Raw genomic sequence first — 16,476 nt, forward strand, 5'->3', positions numbered from 1 at the left:
CTTTTAAAAAAAAATTTTGCCTGCTTTAAGCTATGTTTTTGTTGTTTATTAGCCAAGCGAGCCTGAATAACAAAAGCAAAACTAAGCTACTGCCAACTCAGGCGATCCACCTATTACCGTATGCAATGCATACATAGGCCTACTGGCAGTAGCGTAGCGTCTAAGGGGCACGGGGGCAGCATGTGTCCCCCATGCCCCAATCATTTTAATGCCGACTAATTTTTTTGTTAAAAAAAATTATAAGGTTATTTTGAAAATTTTCTAAATTATAAAGTATTAAAAGTGTGGAGAAAGGGGGATGTGGGAGTCACCAGTCATTGAAATTGCGCAATTCATGCACTTGAAACTTTTCTGTTTTGAAACTCGAATGCAAGACAAGAAATGGCAGTGACATTCCAAAAATAACTTGAGTAAAGAGGTTATTTTTTTCAGCCATAAACAGACAAAGCTCAGCAACAATACGACATTTAACATTGTAGCAACACAAAAATAAAATAAAGCGATCGTTTTCGACCATTATACAGTTAGTCCTTTTCAAGGCTATAAAAGAAAAAAATAAAGATACATTGCATCAGAAAATACAAAAGAAACACAGTAGGAAAAATATTGTTTAAAAACATTGATTCACGTACAAAATGACTAGACAACACAACGGATAAGTAGAGAAATACGTCATATTCAAAGAATACGTCATTAATAAAATTGGTGTTTTTTAATCATTGTTACCAACCAAACATTTACAAACGCGTTTATGACATCATTATCGTCCTTCGGTCACATCAACAGTTTTGGTCGTTTTTCATCTTGCATTTGTCAACTGAAGTTAGTAAGAGTAAGACCAAAACCAGTCAAGTAAGAGTTTGCTGTTTTGCTACGTCCAGACTTAGATAATTCTAAGAAAAAAGGCATTTCTACGCGTGCGTTTCTGCATTGCTAAAATCTTTATGCTTGGTTGTAACATAGATGGTTGTAACGCGACAACAGCTTCCATTGAGCGGGGTATCTAAACTTTTTGTCATTACATTGCCATGGTGGCTTTCTTACATGGTATATTACCTATTTTTATAAATCACTCATCAGTGCAAATCATTATTAAACCCAATCATTTTGTCTACATTGAGGTTTAAGAAAAACAGAAAGTTCAATTTTGACTAGGCTAACAGCAATTTCCTATAGAATGCCTAGATAGCCTAACCAAGAAATTTTGTGGCGGAATTTAAGGAAAAAATGTCTAGATGGTATCAAATTTCTATATTTTGTGCCTACTTTAAGCTTAGTTGGGTTGCATGAAGCAAAACTAGGCTAACATCAACCCATGCAAACCACCAGTTTGAATAACCGGTCTATTTTTTACTGGTGACAAGTCTAATTTTTAGTAGGATTTAGTTTCAACATAGCTATGTTGAAACTACTCACTATAATTCTACCATGAAAAATTTGGCTTTTCAGTAAGATCTGATTTTGGTGAGTTATTAAAAAGTTTTTCAAAAAGTTTTGTTTCATTTTGAAAGAAAAATCTTTGCTTTCCATTTAGAAATCGTAGCAATTTGGTTTTGTTACGCGATTGAAAAATTATCAAAATGCAGAAGAATGTTATAAGTTTATAACGGAGAAATAAAGTGAAAAAGTAAAAAAGTTGTGACAAATTGAGCAAGCTTGCTTAAGTGTTTGATCAAGATATATGAACTGTAGTTTTAATCATGAAACGCTGTTTAACAATGAGTCCAAACTTAATCGGTCTTCCAAAACAAAATAGTGTAACTGACCTCCTGTGTTGTTCCTGAAACGGCGAGCAACGAGATTAACTGCGGGAAGCCAGACATAGCTTACACTTCGAGTTTGCCAAACGTTTCTGATTTGTAAAAGTTCCCTGCAGACATGTCCATTAAGAATTAAGATCAAAAAGCAACAAATGAATTGGTGGAAGCCCCATCTTTATTTTGTTACGTGCAAAACACAATTTTTATATTTTTGTTTGTATTAAAAATGAAAATTGAAATTGGTACCGTGAGCCCGCGACAAATGAAATTACTACCGTATTCAAAAAAACAATTAATGCGTCATTCATGTCTTGCGGCCTAGGGATCGCGTCATTTGCGTTCGCGTCATTCGGACCGCGACATCAAGTTGTAGATCGAAAAAATATTGTTCTAATCTAAACCAGATATAGGAAAACTACGGCCCGCGGAAAAAATCCGGCCTGTTGGGTTATTTTATCTGGCCCGCCTGATAATAGCAGAAACGAATACTTTAAACCAATTCATTACTATTCTTTCTAATGCACACACAATGAATCCATATTGAATTTTTGTTTTTTAGGGTCTATTATTGTTATGTTACAACTAAGCATTGTTAATTTGGTCTATTGTTCCGTCACAGTTAAACAATTGTTGAAACTTTGTTTAATCACGTGATTGATCTGATGTGAAAGAAACTAACGGGAAAAGGCGATCTGGTACTAAGACACTTCTTCAAATGGGCTATCAACCTAATACAGGAGCAATCACTAAGAATTGATCTGTCGTAGTTGGCAGCAGGGCTAGCCTATCAAGGTTGTTAATCTCATAAAAAGCTAACCTCCAGATTTATATTGTAAAGTTTTTGAAGCTTTATGAGAGTCAAACTTAATTAAGTTATGCTTACATGTAGTAACAGTTTCAGTGTGGAAGCTAAATAAGGCTGGCAGTTGCTAACTATACTCACATGGCCCGGTTGTCAAAGATTAAAAGTTTTTTTGGCCGGTGGTCCAAAAAGTTTTCCCACCCTGTTCTAAACTCTTGCCTTGATTTCCATCGTACATATATATATCAAAAGTATCCATAGTTTTGTTACTTTAATACCTTGATAAGTAGGGCAACCAAAAGTCAATAAAGTCAAAATTTTTCTGCCTTGTTCAAAGTTTATAAAACGTCCTTAAACTAAATTTCAGGCTGACACGAAGAGAGGTTACAAAGTTATTAAGTAAAAAAAAAGTCAAATTTTATGGTTAGGTCAAAATTTTCTTTTTTCCTCTCGTTATTGATATTTTATTGAAGCTACACTGATAGGCCTACTGATTGTTTGTTGCAATTTCTGTTGCTATTCTGGCGTAATAATCCATTTGTTGCAATTTCTGAGGTAATAATCTTGTTTAGCCCACTACTGACGACTGAATATTAGCCAACTACCTTGCTGTTGATGATTTGGTTGCCAGGGTTGAAGCAAAGACCATTTAAAACAGGTCAAGAAGAGCTAGTTTTACTTCCATTGGCCAACCTCCACAGCCAATTGTAACTAGATGGGGCACTTGGTTGAAAGCGGCTTTCTATTATTCAAGAAGTCTACCAGAAGTAAGAAATATTGTGGAAGGCTTCCATGATGGTGGTATCTTGCTGCGGCGTGCACAAGATGCTGTAAAAGCTCCCAATTTAGCTACTCACCTTGTAGAAAGTAGGAGCAGTACAGTGCACTGTTTGATATCATTCAGAAGATGGAAAACAGCCGTTACACCATTCAAGAAGCTTACCAGAAAATGACGTCCCTTAACTTTGGTGTTGATGGCTGCCAAATTGGAAAATATATTCAAGCAATCTCAAGGAATGACATCAAGTGCATTTGAAAATGGGACGAGATGATATTTCACCACATTTATGTAGCCTGCTGAGGAACTCCCAAGCAACTTCTGTATCAGTAGAGAAGCTTCTCTATTTTAGGAAAAATTTTGGCGAGAGAAAGGAACTTCAAATCAAAGGCGATAATGTGAAACATTACTTGATGTTGAAGTATAATACTGCAGAATCCTTTCAGTAATTTCGGGATATTTAAAGACACTCCATATTTATCTTTTGCAGTTTTTCGAGTGACTTTCATTACCTGTTCGATAGCTGCTGGTGTCGTTGAGTCTTCCACATTTTTCTTTTATTTCATTAGAAAAAGAGTAGGCCCTTACCTAACGGTTTGATTTCTAATATACTTTGTATTTCGCATTTGGGTTGCAAATGCAGAAAGTTATTGGTCAAAATTCGGTCAAAATATGTAAATTATAAAGTCAAAATTTCAAGTTTTTAGGTCAAAAAATTGGTTGCCCTATTGATAAGATTACTGCAGCAAATGTCAAATTTATTTAGCCACAAAACAGCTTTAGATTAGCGATTTCAAAATTCCCCAACAGTGCAACAACATCAAAATGAAAAATATACCAAAGCTCTGCAAAATGCATGCACATTCATTTAACAATATCTAACTTTTTTTCAAAGAAACATCCACTGTGAAGATAAAATACTCACTTGAAGAAGACGAGGACGAAGAGGAGCTGGATGTAAGAGAAGTTGAAGATTTTTCTTTTCTTTTTACCAATAAACTCCCGTTATCATTATTGACAACCCGAATCAACTAAGATTTAAATGAAAATTGATGTGATTAGGTTTTAATTAAATTAAAATACAAATTATAAAAACATGCAGTTTCACATATCATTGACACGTTAATTTGTTTCACTTGTAGTTTAAATTAAATGATAACACTAAACTTGCTTCATATATTTTTTCCAAACCAAACAACCGTCTACTAATATCCAGATGAAGCAAAACTGTATTTTATCCAAGTAGAAAAGACTATATTTATCTCATTACTTTTGCGATAGTGAACGTTTGCGGATCGTAACCAAATTTGATGAGATCTCCATCTTTCATTGTAATATAAACTTGCTGTGGTAATCTCGTGTCGTTTACGAAAGTCTGAAAATCATGAATACAGTGACAACATCGAAGGGCTACCACTGCATGCAAGCACGACGTGCAGGACTTCAAATTATGAAGAGACTATTTGCAAGAAAAAAGTTGACATAAAACTATGGAGAAATGTTAGCCATTGACTAAACTCCCGTGGTTGTCTAAACAAAACACTAGTGGAGATGCGTTTATGCTATTACATGACAGAATTACAAGAATAATTAAATGCTTATCTGAGTAGGCTAAGCTGTCAAGTCTGCAGCAAGAATAGTTGCATCTGGTAACTGTTAACGTGTGTGAATAAACACTAGCCAATTAGCTTTAACATGAAGCCGATTATGGCGCCCCCTATAATAAAACACTATCAGGTAATTGATACTTATTGCAATTTCTGAACTTTGAGAAGTAACCTTTATAGTACGCAAATCAGTAAACTGTGTTAGAGCTGACTTAACAAAAGTATTTCGAAAGGAGAATGGTTAATTTTGTACTCAAGATATACCTGTGTTCGTTTTGAAATAAGTTTTTAAGAATGGCTTTTTAACCAAACAAATTTCTTTCTAACCTGCATAAACTGTGTATAAAGAATAGGCCTCCAACGTCGATTGGCGGCATTTTCCTAAGGAGACTAATTCACTACCGTGTAAATCATTACTTAAACGGAAAATTTATTTTAGCTTTCTTATATTTATCTTTCTTAATGAACTACTGTTACTGTCTTTTGGACTAAAAAGAAAAGTAATCACAAAGTTCCGGAATTGGCAAAAACAGAAAGGAGGTTAATAACAACAGTTAGAAGGGGCCCAGATGGAATTTATAGGGCATATTTACAGACATGGAGATTTGGAAAAATTAGCACTATTGGGCATAATCCAAGGAAAAAGAAGTAAAGGTCGGTAAAGATTAACTTATTTAAACAGCTTGAACCAATGGGCCACAAACACAACAATCAAAACTACCGATTTTATGTGGATGTCAAGTGAGAGAGAAGTTTGGAAGACCATGATCGCCAACGTCTGCATCAAATCAGGCACATAATCATCATCATCAACTGTCTTTACTGAAGCCGGGAGTGAAACTGTTAGATATGCTTATACCATCTTACATATTGAACTTCGGTACCTTTCGATATGGCAACCATGTTACGACAGTCTAGTAAAAATAATCTACCAGTATTGTACTGACTTTCTCGCTACAGAATCCTAAAAATACTTGTTTGGAAAATTTTCCTTCACAAGAACACACCTTTACAAACTAAGCACCGGTCCTGCTCTACCGGTGCAATATATTATGCAATAACCATGAATAGCAGAGTGGATATGGCAGTGGGTTAAAGCACATTCAACTACACTCCCATCTCAACTGTAACTGATGATTGCTGAAAAGGACCTGGTTCTGTCATTGGATGAAACATATATACTGTTGGAATGATGCAAATATTACACTTTCCTCCTTCGCTGTTTGTTTAGCATCTGCTGTGGGGCTCTGTCAAAAAACAATATGCAAACGGCTTTTCCAAGTATGAAAACGTGACGTAAATACCTATAAAAACTAACATTTCCATATCGTTTGTTGTCATCTTAAAATAGTTTCTTCATGTTTTGCTCCATTACAAATAAATATAAATAGACGCTAGCAACAACACATATATTATATTGTACATAAGGAGACGACGGTTCAATATCAATGTGCACATATAAAAAAAAAAAAACTACTTTCAGTTGTGCAGCAAACTTCTTTGAAGTGGGATAGTAGGGAGATCAAACATTTTAAAACATCAGAAACTACTGACCAAAGTTATTTTGCCACATCATGCAATAAACTAACAGATAAAAACACGTCAGAAAAAGACTAAACCACATTTATCCAAAAGCTTGAAATCTCATGTAGCATCAGTTATTCCTTTTTCTGTTGTATAAACTGTAAAGGCACTAAAGTTTAAAACTAAAAAAGATAGAACTATTGAAAACATTGTTGCGAAGTTGGCTTAAGAAAACACTGTATTTCTACGATTATCTGAAGCTATATTGACAATGGGATGGTTACAAGAATAAACCTCCCATCTCGTTTCTTGGCCATTGAACTAAATCAACAATCTTGTGACATAGACAGTATATATTATAGTCACTGAATCTTAACAGCTCGAGTATTTTAATTCAATTCTTGCTAATTTTTAGAACATTGAGTGACCAATAAAGCTTTGAAGAGTTAGATGGCTGTTGCTTTTATGTTAACCTATTGCTTATAAATTAAAATAATACTTTAAGATCAGTGGAAAACTGGAAAAAGACAGAAAAACTCCAAAAAAAAAAATTTCAAGCAAAACGCCCAATGGTACAGTACATTTGGTTTCATGAAACTTGTTTGGATGTCTTATGAAAGTTTGAAACCTATGAAAATCATAAATTGCAAGGAGTAGAAAATTGTTAAATAAATTTGTGGTACATCATCAACTAGCAAACAAAACATTTCAATATTAGTACTTGCCTAAAAACAATCTACCATCCATATTTCTCAATTAGGTAGCCTACAGCCAACCTAATTCAGAACAAGCTACTCAGCAGTCATATTTTAACAGTTTTGTTTTCGCTGTCAGTTTCACTTCACAGTTATTTCAAATGAGCAATTGAGCATGCCATATATATATATATATTCAAAATCATTGTTGCTTGAAAATTCATATGCAATGATTGCAAAGTACCTAGCAGTTTAGCATTTTGACTGCAGCACAATTCTTGTGTTTCATAACTATATAATAGAAAAACTTTTTTCCTTCAGTTAGTTCATAATTATTTGATTGGTACTTGCATCTGACAAGATTTTTGGCAATTTAAAGTTAAACTATATCATGTATATCAATGGATTTTTGCACACCTTGAGTCGAATAGCCTACATCAAATGCTTGTTAAACTTGAAAACAATTAGGCCAAAAGTGGATCACGCTCAGCAAAAGCCCGTTTTTTGTTTACGTATGCAAATCAACTTACTCCATTCGAAGTACCAAGATCTTTGATCCGAAATGCATCTTGGACTGAATCATAGTTCAATACTGCATGTTGTTTATCAATGCTGCGTGACTAAAATACAAAAAATTATCCTAAAGTAAAATTCAGTTGTAGTAAAAACAAATCTAGTGATTAGCATACCAGAACATCACATAGTAATGTTTTCACACAAGATTGATGGTAGTAATTTTTATCCTCAGACTGAGAAAGCCTCTTTTGAATAGTTTGCCACTCAGCATCCACTAAATGGTGTTGAATAGGAAATTATGCTTGAAATGAGTTGTTCAAGGGCATGACCCGAGAACTGGACCATTGAGGCTTGACCTTGCCGTTTCTCCGTTTTAAAAGCTTAACAACAGAGCTATCTTGTGGACAAGGTAGGCTACAATGTAACAAAAACAAAATTTTATTATTCAATTGATTGCATACATCTGCAACACTAGCCAATGTACTTTTCCATCTGAAGCAAAATTAATCTTCAAAAAAATTTAAAGTAGCACTGATTTAAAAAAAATTACAACCTTTTTAACAGTTCAAGTAGAACTTACTGCAATCGTTTGTGAAGATCAGCCATAATAAAAATAGACAATATAAAACAAAAAATCTTAATGTGCATACTGTATACCTGACGCTCTTGGTTTACGCCGATTGAGCACTTTACTGGGGGCACCTTGCTATGCACTGCGCAAAGCTCACTGCTTGCAGTTTGAGCACTTTGGCAAGGTTGGCAGTAGTACTATTTGTGGTGCTTACGTACCACAAATAGGAAAATGCCACATGGAGGTATATACCTTCATGGCCATTCCAGTGTAAACACTGCACTGACGAGACCGGAAGGTCGAAACGGTGTGCACTGTCTGCAGTTATATTATTTATATATACATATAATAAAGAAATAGACTGATTTCATACAAATGATAAATAGAATAACAAAGTAATGAGACTACAACCTTAGAATTACAAATCTTATGAATTAACATTCTACGGAAAACTAACAATGTACAGTGCACGCAATTACATTAAGTACATGCAAAGTATGCAATACAGTCGAAATCGGTTAAAGGCATAAATCACTTTGTAGCATTACATAATCCCAAACCATTCCCAGTCACTTGTGAAGAAAAATCAACAGTCAATCCAGGGATTTCAAGAACAACGGGATTGCTGACTCTGTTTTGAAGTGGACAATAGGAGGGTTACTGCATCATTACTGCACAAACTAAAATGTGGATTTCTCAACATACAACTCATTTCTTGTTTTTAAAATGATGCTTGAAGATGAAATAACTTAAAAAAAGCAAAAAAAAATTTGAAACTGTGGCCGTTTTTCCCCAAACCGCCACCAAGTGGTGAAAAATACACAAATTTTAAACACAAATATTTTTAATACCACTTACTGGTTTTGAATGAAATTTTAACAGAATGTTTATAAGTGTCAAGACTGAAGCTCTATGGAAGGAAATAAAGATATTTTGAGAAAATAAAAAGCTATTCGAATTGTTGCATTTTTTCAAAAATTTTTGATCCTCGGACATGAAACAAATAGGTGCCGACAGCATCATGGACAAAATTTCCAAAATTCTTTGACCAGAGGCTTTGCATGTTTACTCTGTCTGATAGTGTTAAAAATTTGAAAGCGATTGGCAAATAAATGAAAGAGATATTTGGGATTAACATTTGGTACTTGGTCAAAAATCACATTTTACGAAAAACAACAATAAACATTTTCAACACCTTAAAGCCTCTTTTATCATAAGTAGACCCTTTTTTTGCCTCTGCTTGGGTTTGTAATTTTTTCTTAAGTGCTTTTTATGTTTTTCTTCTGGCCTTGGATGTGTCAAAGCTTCTTTATCTTGATTTGTCAAGTCAAAACTTGTCGAGTATTTGGCAGATTTCTGAATATGCAGAAATTTTGCCACTGTCTTGTTTTTCTAATTTTTTTTGCTGAAGTAGAAGGTTGGCAAAAAGGGCTTTGATCTTCTGTTGTTGGATGGCTTTCTGGTGTTACAGGAAAGGTTACACTTGTGTTACAGTAACAGTTCATCACGTCTACCACCATTGTCAGACTTACAACCAACCTTATCCAGCTTTCTTTGTTTAGCAATACCACGAAATTGAATTTTCTTACTTCTTTTCATGTTTTTTTTTTTTATTTCCTACTTTTGATGACTAAAACTTGCCCAAAAGTAATGCAATAATCAATTAAATATGAAAACTAAAGCTGTGTTCAATACTCAATTGTCTTGGATGACTAACAGCAAAAGTTTGCTTTAAAATGATGATCTTAAGTTATAGACAAGCAGGGAGTCGAACCGTTTGATTTTTCCGGTTCGGGTCCGGTTCTGGTTCAAAGATTGTTTCAAAATTTGGTTCAGTTCCGGTTCAGGTTCGAAGAAACTTAAAACCGGTTTTATAAGTTCCGGTTCGGGTCCGATAAAATTAGGCCTAGGCCTACTATTGCCCAACTATTAACTAGCCCAATTGGGCGTGAAAACCGCAAGGTTGGCAACTCTCAACACTGCTTTGCTCAATTAACTTGCCTTTGTTGTTTGTTGCACAAGTTACAATTAAACTATATTGTCTATGATGTCACAGAACAAAAGTTGTTTACCTCAAAAAATTCCTCTCCAAAGCATCGATGATAGTGGATCGTGTGTTACGGAATAGGCTATAATTCATCCGTACAATGTAGCCTCCAAGATAACAACATGCTACGTACAACTTCACTTACCAGTTCAGTTCAGTTGTTTTTATTTCTGACCATCATATCAAAACAATACACGTCAACATAGCACACAATGCGAACAATGACGTAATGCTGGAGTGAACCGCTTTTTTCAACCGGTTTGGGTTCGGTTAGGGTTTAAACTAACTCAAATTTTCGGTTTAGTTCCGGTTAAGGTTCAGACAAAATCGCACCAAAACCGGTTTACAAAAATCCGGTTCGGGTTCGGTTCGACTCCCTGTAGACAAGGCCAGCCATTAGTTGTTGCTATGGGCGTTGCTAGGAAAGATGCCTAGGAGTGCCCACATTCAACGGAATGGCCCGTTTCGGCGAGTCCGATTCGGCGAGTTCCCTATTCGGCGAGAGCCTTTTTCGGCGAGTGCCCTATTCGGCGAGTTTTTGAAATTTTTAAAAGGAAATTATCGGGTACAGTAGCCTAATTACAATTGCCGTTTTTACATAGTTTTAACATCGCTAAACGTTGAAATCGTGCAGAAAGGAATAAAAATAAAATGTTTGAACTATTAAATTAAAATTCGTCATGTCAGTTCAGTTGTTTTTATTTTTGACCATCATATCAAAAACAATACACGTCGACATAGCAAAGGTGTAGAAAAAGGTAGAAGCGACAAAACGCGAACGTTAAAACGTGCTTGTGACCGAAGTAAGTTATTGAGTTGAAAGAAATTTGGCACGGTCGCAACACCTTCAGAAAAATTTAAGATATGAAGGGAAAATAAAACAAAGAAAATGTTACAAAAAAAATCATGCTTATGTGTATAAGTTAGTACTTTTGAATAGTTAAAATGATTAGTTTGGATCAACAAATGAGAACCCATTGTAGTAACAGAATGAAAAGGCTAACCAAATGTGTGGCCTATCGTTTTAACGTCGCTAAACGTTGAAATCCTGTAGAAAAGAGAACTTTGCTGACTAGGATACGTTGAAACAAAAACATTCACAGAAGCCCTACGATACGTTGCATTTTTAAGATAATGTATTCAGACGTTGAATCAATGTACAAATGAAATGTTATGCTAAATGGGTTCTTGGAACAATTCGAAGGGCTTCTGTGAATGTTTCTCAGCTTCAACGTATCCTAGTCAGCAAAGTTCTCTTTTCTACATGATTTCAACATTTAGCGACGTTAAAACGATGTAAAAACGGAAATTTTTGCTGGTTGGGATAACTGGGCTACGGTACCCGATAATTTCTTTTAAATCCAAGCTGTAGGCCACACATTTGTTGATCCAAACTAATCATTTTAACTATTCAAAAGTGCTAACTTACAGACATAAACATGATTTATTTTATTTTTTTTTGTAACAATTTCTTTGTTTTATTTTCCCTTCATATCTTAAATTTTTCTGAAGGTGTTGCGACCGTGCCAAATTTCTTTCCATAGGCGCCGACTTTTCAAAAAACCTTGGGGGGCGAGAAAGGTGATAACGTCATAACCATAGCGCTATTTACTCAATTAAAATAGTCTTTGATTAAGCTCAGTGTCGTGTTTATATTAACAAATAGGTCGCAAACCGAATTTATTAGAAGCGCTGCTTGAAAGGATTAGTTTTACGCACGCAGTACACCTAGTCGTAAAAATTTTGATATTGTTAGCTCATAATTGGAACTGTTGGAAAACAAGCCGATTCATTTCCTTTTCGTGCGAGTGAACAACAACGATCAAGACAGTAAAGTTATCGAAATAAAACGCAAAAAATCATGATCTCAAGCAGAGTGAAAACCCGGTATCAGTTTTATTAACCTCGTTTCGCTAATTACTTACTTTCAAAGCGTTGACAACGGCGAAGTGTTTTGTCTTCTGTTTTTTATCGAAATTCTTTATAGTCTTTTATTGAATACAGTAGGCTATACTCGAGTAAAGGTCGAGATGTTCGCAAGTGATTTTCACCTCAAAAAGACAAGTTCAACTAACACGGGACAAGCTGTTGTCTCCAGCTCAGCAATTTTCAAAATGAACGCACTAAAAATCATTGTCGACGTAGATTACGGATTGTGAAATCGCGTCGGCTTAAGTAAAAGTTTTGAATACGTTTATTTGCAGTGATTCAAACTTAATTTTCAAGTTCAATGATTTCTTGTCAATTCTAAACTTTATGCACTTGTTGAGCAATATGCAAAGCTCACGAGACAAAACAGAAAGAGATCATTTTTTTATTTTTGCGTGTAGGATATAATCGTTCTTATTGTTACGTAACATTCCATGATCGTTAAAGTCGATGTCAAACCTTAGCGGTCGCATAAAACAATGATGTCAGGTTAGCTAGGTGATAATAGCGGTAAGAGACGTCGTTAATGCAGGCAATATCTGCGACCATTACCATTAAACACCTTTTCTTTTTTCGGTTTTCAATTTAATTCTCACACATTGCAAAAACAATGCGTTCTGTTGAATCACAATTGATCTCACAGCGGGAAGACCTCGTTGAAAATAGCGCGTTTAATTTAGCTGGTTTACTTAATATTGCAGTGAATAGTTACGTGACTATTCCAGCAGTACTCTACCATCTACTTTGAAATTTCCATACCGTATGAGATAGCCATGCGATCAGCTGCTGTTTTGCGGGCAAGAGCAACGTAGGCTTTTCTTGCTTTCGGCATTCTTTAAGTCCGTTTAAATTATCTAAATCTCCTTCGCGAAGTGTTTTATATTTGAAACACCACTTGTCATCACCATTTTTGTTGCCCCTCAACCATAAATTTACGGTGGGCGCCGGCCCCCCCTGAAGTCGGCGCGTATGTTTCTTTCAACTCAATAACTTACTTCGGTCACAAGCACGTTTCAACGTTTGCGTTTTGTCGCTTCTACCTTTTTTACACCTTTGCTATGTAGACGTGTATTGTTTTTCATATGATGGTCAGAAATAAAAACAACTGAACTGACATGACGAATTTTCATTTTAATAGTTCAAACATTTTATTTTTATTCCTTTCTGCACAATTTCAACGTTTAGCGACGTTAAAACTATGTAAAAACGGCAATTATAATTAGGCTACGGTACCAGATAATTTCCTTTCAAAAATTTCAAAAACTCGCCGAATAGGGCACTCGCCGAAAAAGGCTCTCGCCGAATAGGGAACTCGCCGAATCGGACTAGTCGAATCGGACTCGCCGAATCGGACTCGCCGAATAGTAGCAGACCCCACATTCAAGACCTTATTTTAGCTTCACAGCAGGGATATCTAGAAAAGGTGACTTCTCAACAGCGTAATTGACACGCGCTTTCGCCTTTTTCATTTTCGGGCGTTAACAGCGCTGACCCTTCTAGTGTCCATCGCTTTATCAAAATTTGCAAAGTCAGCAATCCCGTTGTTCTAGATATCCCTGAGTCAATCGCAGAAATCGATTAATCAAATAGGAATTCTCTATTGATTTGTGGACTTGTATCACCTAACCGGGTCTGCTACTATTCGGCGAGTCCAATTCGGCTAGTCCGATTTGACGAGTGCTCTATTCGGTGAGAGTCCTTTTCGGTGAGTTCCCTTTTCGGTGATTTTTTTTATTTTTTTTTTAATTATTGGGTACCGTAGCCTAATTATTATCATTGCCGCTTTTACATCATTTTAATGTCGCTAAACGTTGAAATAAGACCCTAACCCTTACCTCTAACCCTAACCCCAACCCCTAACCCTAAAACGGCAATGATAATTAGGCTACGGTACCCAATAATTTTTTTAAAAAAATTCAAAAAATCGCCGAATAAGGAACTCGCCAAAAAGGGTTCTCGCTGAATAGGGCACTCGCCAAATCAGACTAGCAGAATTGGACTCGCCGAAACGGGCCATTCCGCACCTAACCGCATATTTCTTTGACAAAAAGTTAAGTTGCTCAAGATTATCCTTACCAATACACAAAAATCATCACAAGATCTCCCACAACCCGCAGCAATTAAATACACGACGTCACACTAAAGGCAACGGCTGTGATACTACAGGATACAGTACACTGTACACTGTGTACAGGTATTAACAATTACATCAGGTTGCTTTGTTATTGCAAAACTCCCAACATTGTGGGTTATGTATTAAGGCTCAATGCCTTCATTCATCAAAAAAGTAATAAGATTATATCACTTCGTGGATATGTAAAATAAGTACACGCTACACAATAATTGTTTTTTGTTAGCACGTCAGACAGACACCTGGAAGACATGTGTTGTTGAACTTTACTGGATAGGCATTTCTTATTTGTATTTAAGTCACAAAACGCATTTCTCACTTTCCTTAGTTACACATTAGTGCTGTCAAACCGCTCCGATAGCTCACCCGACTTCATGGACAAAAAAACTTTAAGATCAAGTGGTGCTGGTTCGACTCTCGGAGTGTGCGCTTGAGCAACGCATTCTAAGGACTGTTTTCTTTTTAGTGGCATCTAATGAACGGAATAATTCACCGGCAACAACACTTTAATAATCGGAAAACTTCACTTTGCCATTATCGGTAACCAGCCCTGCGTTAAAAGCCTCTAGTCTAAAAGTATGCAGAACTAACAGGAATAACTCAAAAGATAAAGATTCAAAACCAACCAACTGTAACAGTAGCACAAACGCGTTCATTCACTACACACTGTAGATCATCGCCATAAACGGTTAAGATGTCTAGTGGTCTGCTTTCAAGCTCTTGTGTAAGATGAACGTTCAGTGTTGAGTCTGTTGACGTGTAGGATATCAGAATACTGTCAATCAATGGATATGGTGAATCACATAAAAAAGCTTGGCAAATTGACTATGTGATTAACCAATTTCGACTGTATATATATATATATATATATATATTGAAACCTAAACCAAAATGAAGAAGTGCCATAACTGACCTTCAATATCAGTTCACAATCTTGTCTTCCAACAAATAACATTTCACGTGGCAAACGATGACGCAGTCCATCACGACTTGTTAAATACCACACTAATTCGCTAGTCATAATATGTTAATTGTACACAAGACCTATTTCCACATGACGGCGCTATGTAATAAAAGCTTGAAACACTTAAAAATTGAAGTAATTGAACTGTTTATGTTGTCTAGAATTTTACATGTTGATACTGGTATCGTACTACAAAAAAGTGCTCAATGCAAAGCAAAAAAGACAAGCAGAGAGAATCACATCAAGTGCAGTCAGTAATCACTAAAAACATTTATAAGCTAGTTCACCCAGTCGTCAAACCCAGGGATATCAGACCACTCAGCATGCGACAACTCAGCAAGTGCTTCAACCCAGCAATTACATTTCAGCAACAGCCAAGTTGACCAGCAAATGAGATGTGCTCACGGCGGACTTACTTAATTGCATTATTAACTAACTTTAGCTACCTGATGAAAGGATACTACCGATAGCTCAGCTGTCATTTGTTTAGTTGTCGCTAGCTCAGTTTGCAACTACTGACTTGTAGGAGACTCGTTTCATGTTGGGATTTTAACAGACTGTTGGTTTGCAAACTTGCCATATTTTAAACAGATTGTTTTGCTTTGGTATCATGCACATTATAACGTTCCATTCGCACTTTGTCGCATCTACCTTTTTCTAGACCTCTGCTGTGTTTGGCATATATATATTGCTTTTTTTCGTTGTGATGGTTAGAAATAAAAACAAACTCAACTGGTAGTTATAATCCTAACACTGACTCTATTGACTCACCAATGTGATAGTTCTACAGTAGAATTCGCCTATAACGGCACCTCTAGGGGATTTGCAAAAACTGACGTTACAGCCGAATTGACGTTATAGACGAACTACCGCAAACTATTCCACAACTGTTTTTTGATTAAAGAAAGAGGTGTATATATAATCCAATCAGGGTTACTGTGTACCACCAAACTGACAAAAGGCACGCAGAAAATACAGTAAACAAAGAAATTGTTTAAAAAAAATAACCTACAGCGAAAGGTACAGGAAATTTGCGCAATACAGCTCGTTATATACAGTAGTAGAAAAGTTTATTGTTTATTAGCAAAAAAGGCATTGATCTTGAGCTATTTCGGTTTTGACACAGCTGTAGAGCTGCTTTTTACACATGAT

General features: G+C 35.8%; 1 protein-coding gene across 1 annotated transcript in view; it reads right to left on the reverse strand.

The window, feature by feature from the left end:
* The window catches only part of LOC145777371 (uncharacterized), a 50,105-nt gene extending 34,690 nt beyond the window's left edge, over positions 1-15,415 (reverse strand). The window contains exons 1-4 of the mRNA XM_082588741.1: positions 15,274-15,415; positions 7,697-7,786; positions 4,611-4,715; positions 4,266-4,371 (exon numbers count right to left, since the gene is read on the reverse strand). Coding sequence (XP_082444867.1) covers positions 4,266-4,371; positions 4,611-4,715; positions 7,697-7,786; positions 15,274-15,381 — 409 coding nt within the window. The 5' untranslated portion in view covers positions 15,382-15,415. The remainder of the gene's footprint in view (positions 1-4,265; positions 4,372-4,610; positions 4,716-7,696; positions 7,787-15,273) is intronic.
* Positions 15,416-16,476: the final 1,061 nt, after the last annotated feature.

This window comes from Aplidium turbinatum, chromosome 1 (assembly GCF_918807975.1).
Source record: "Aplidium turbinatum chromosome 1, kaAplTurb1.1, whole genome shotgun sequence".
NCBI lineage: Eukaryota > Metazoa > Chordata > Ascidiacea > Aplousobranchia > Polyclinidae > Aplidium > Aplidium turbinatum.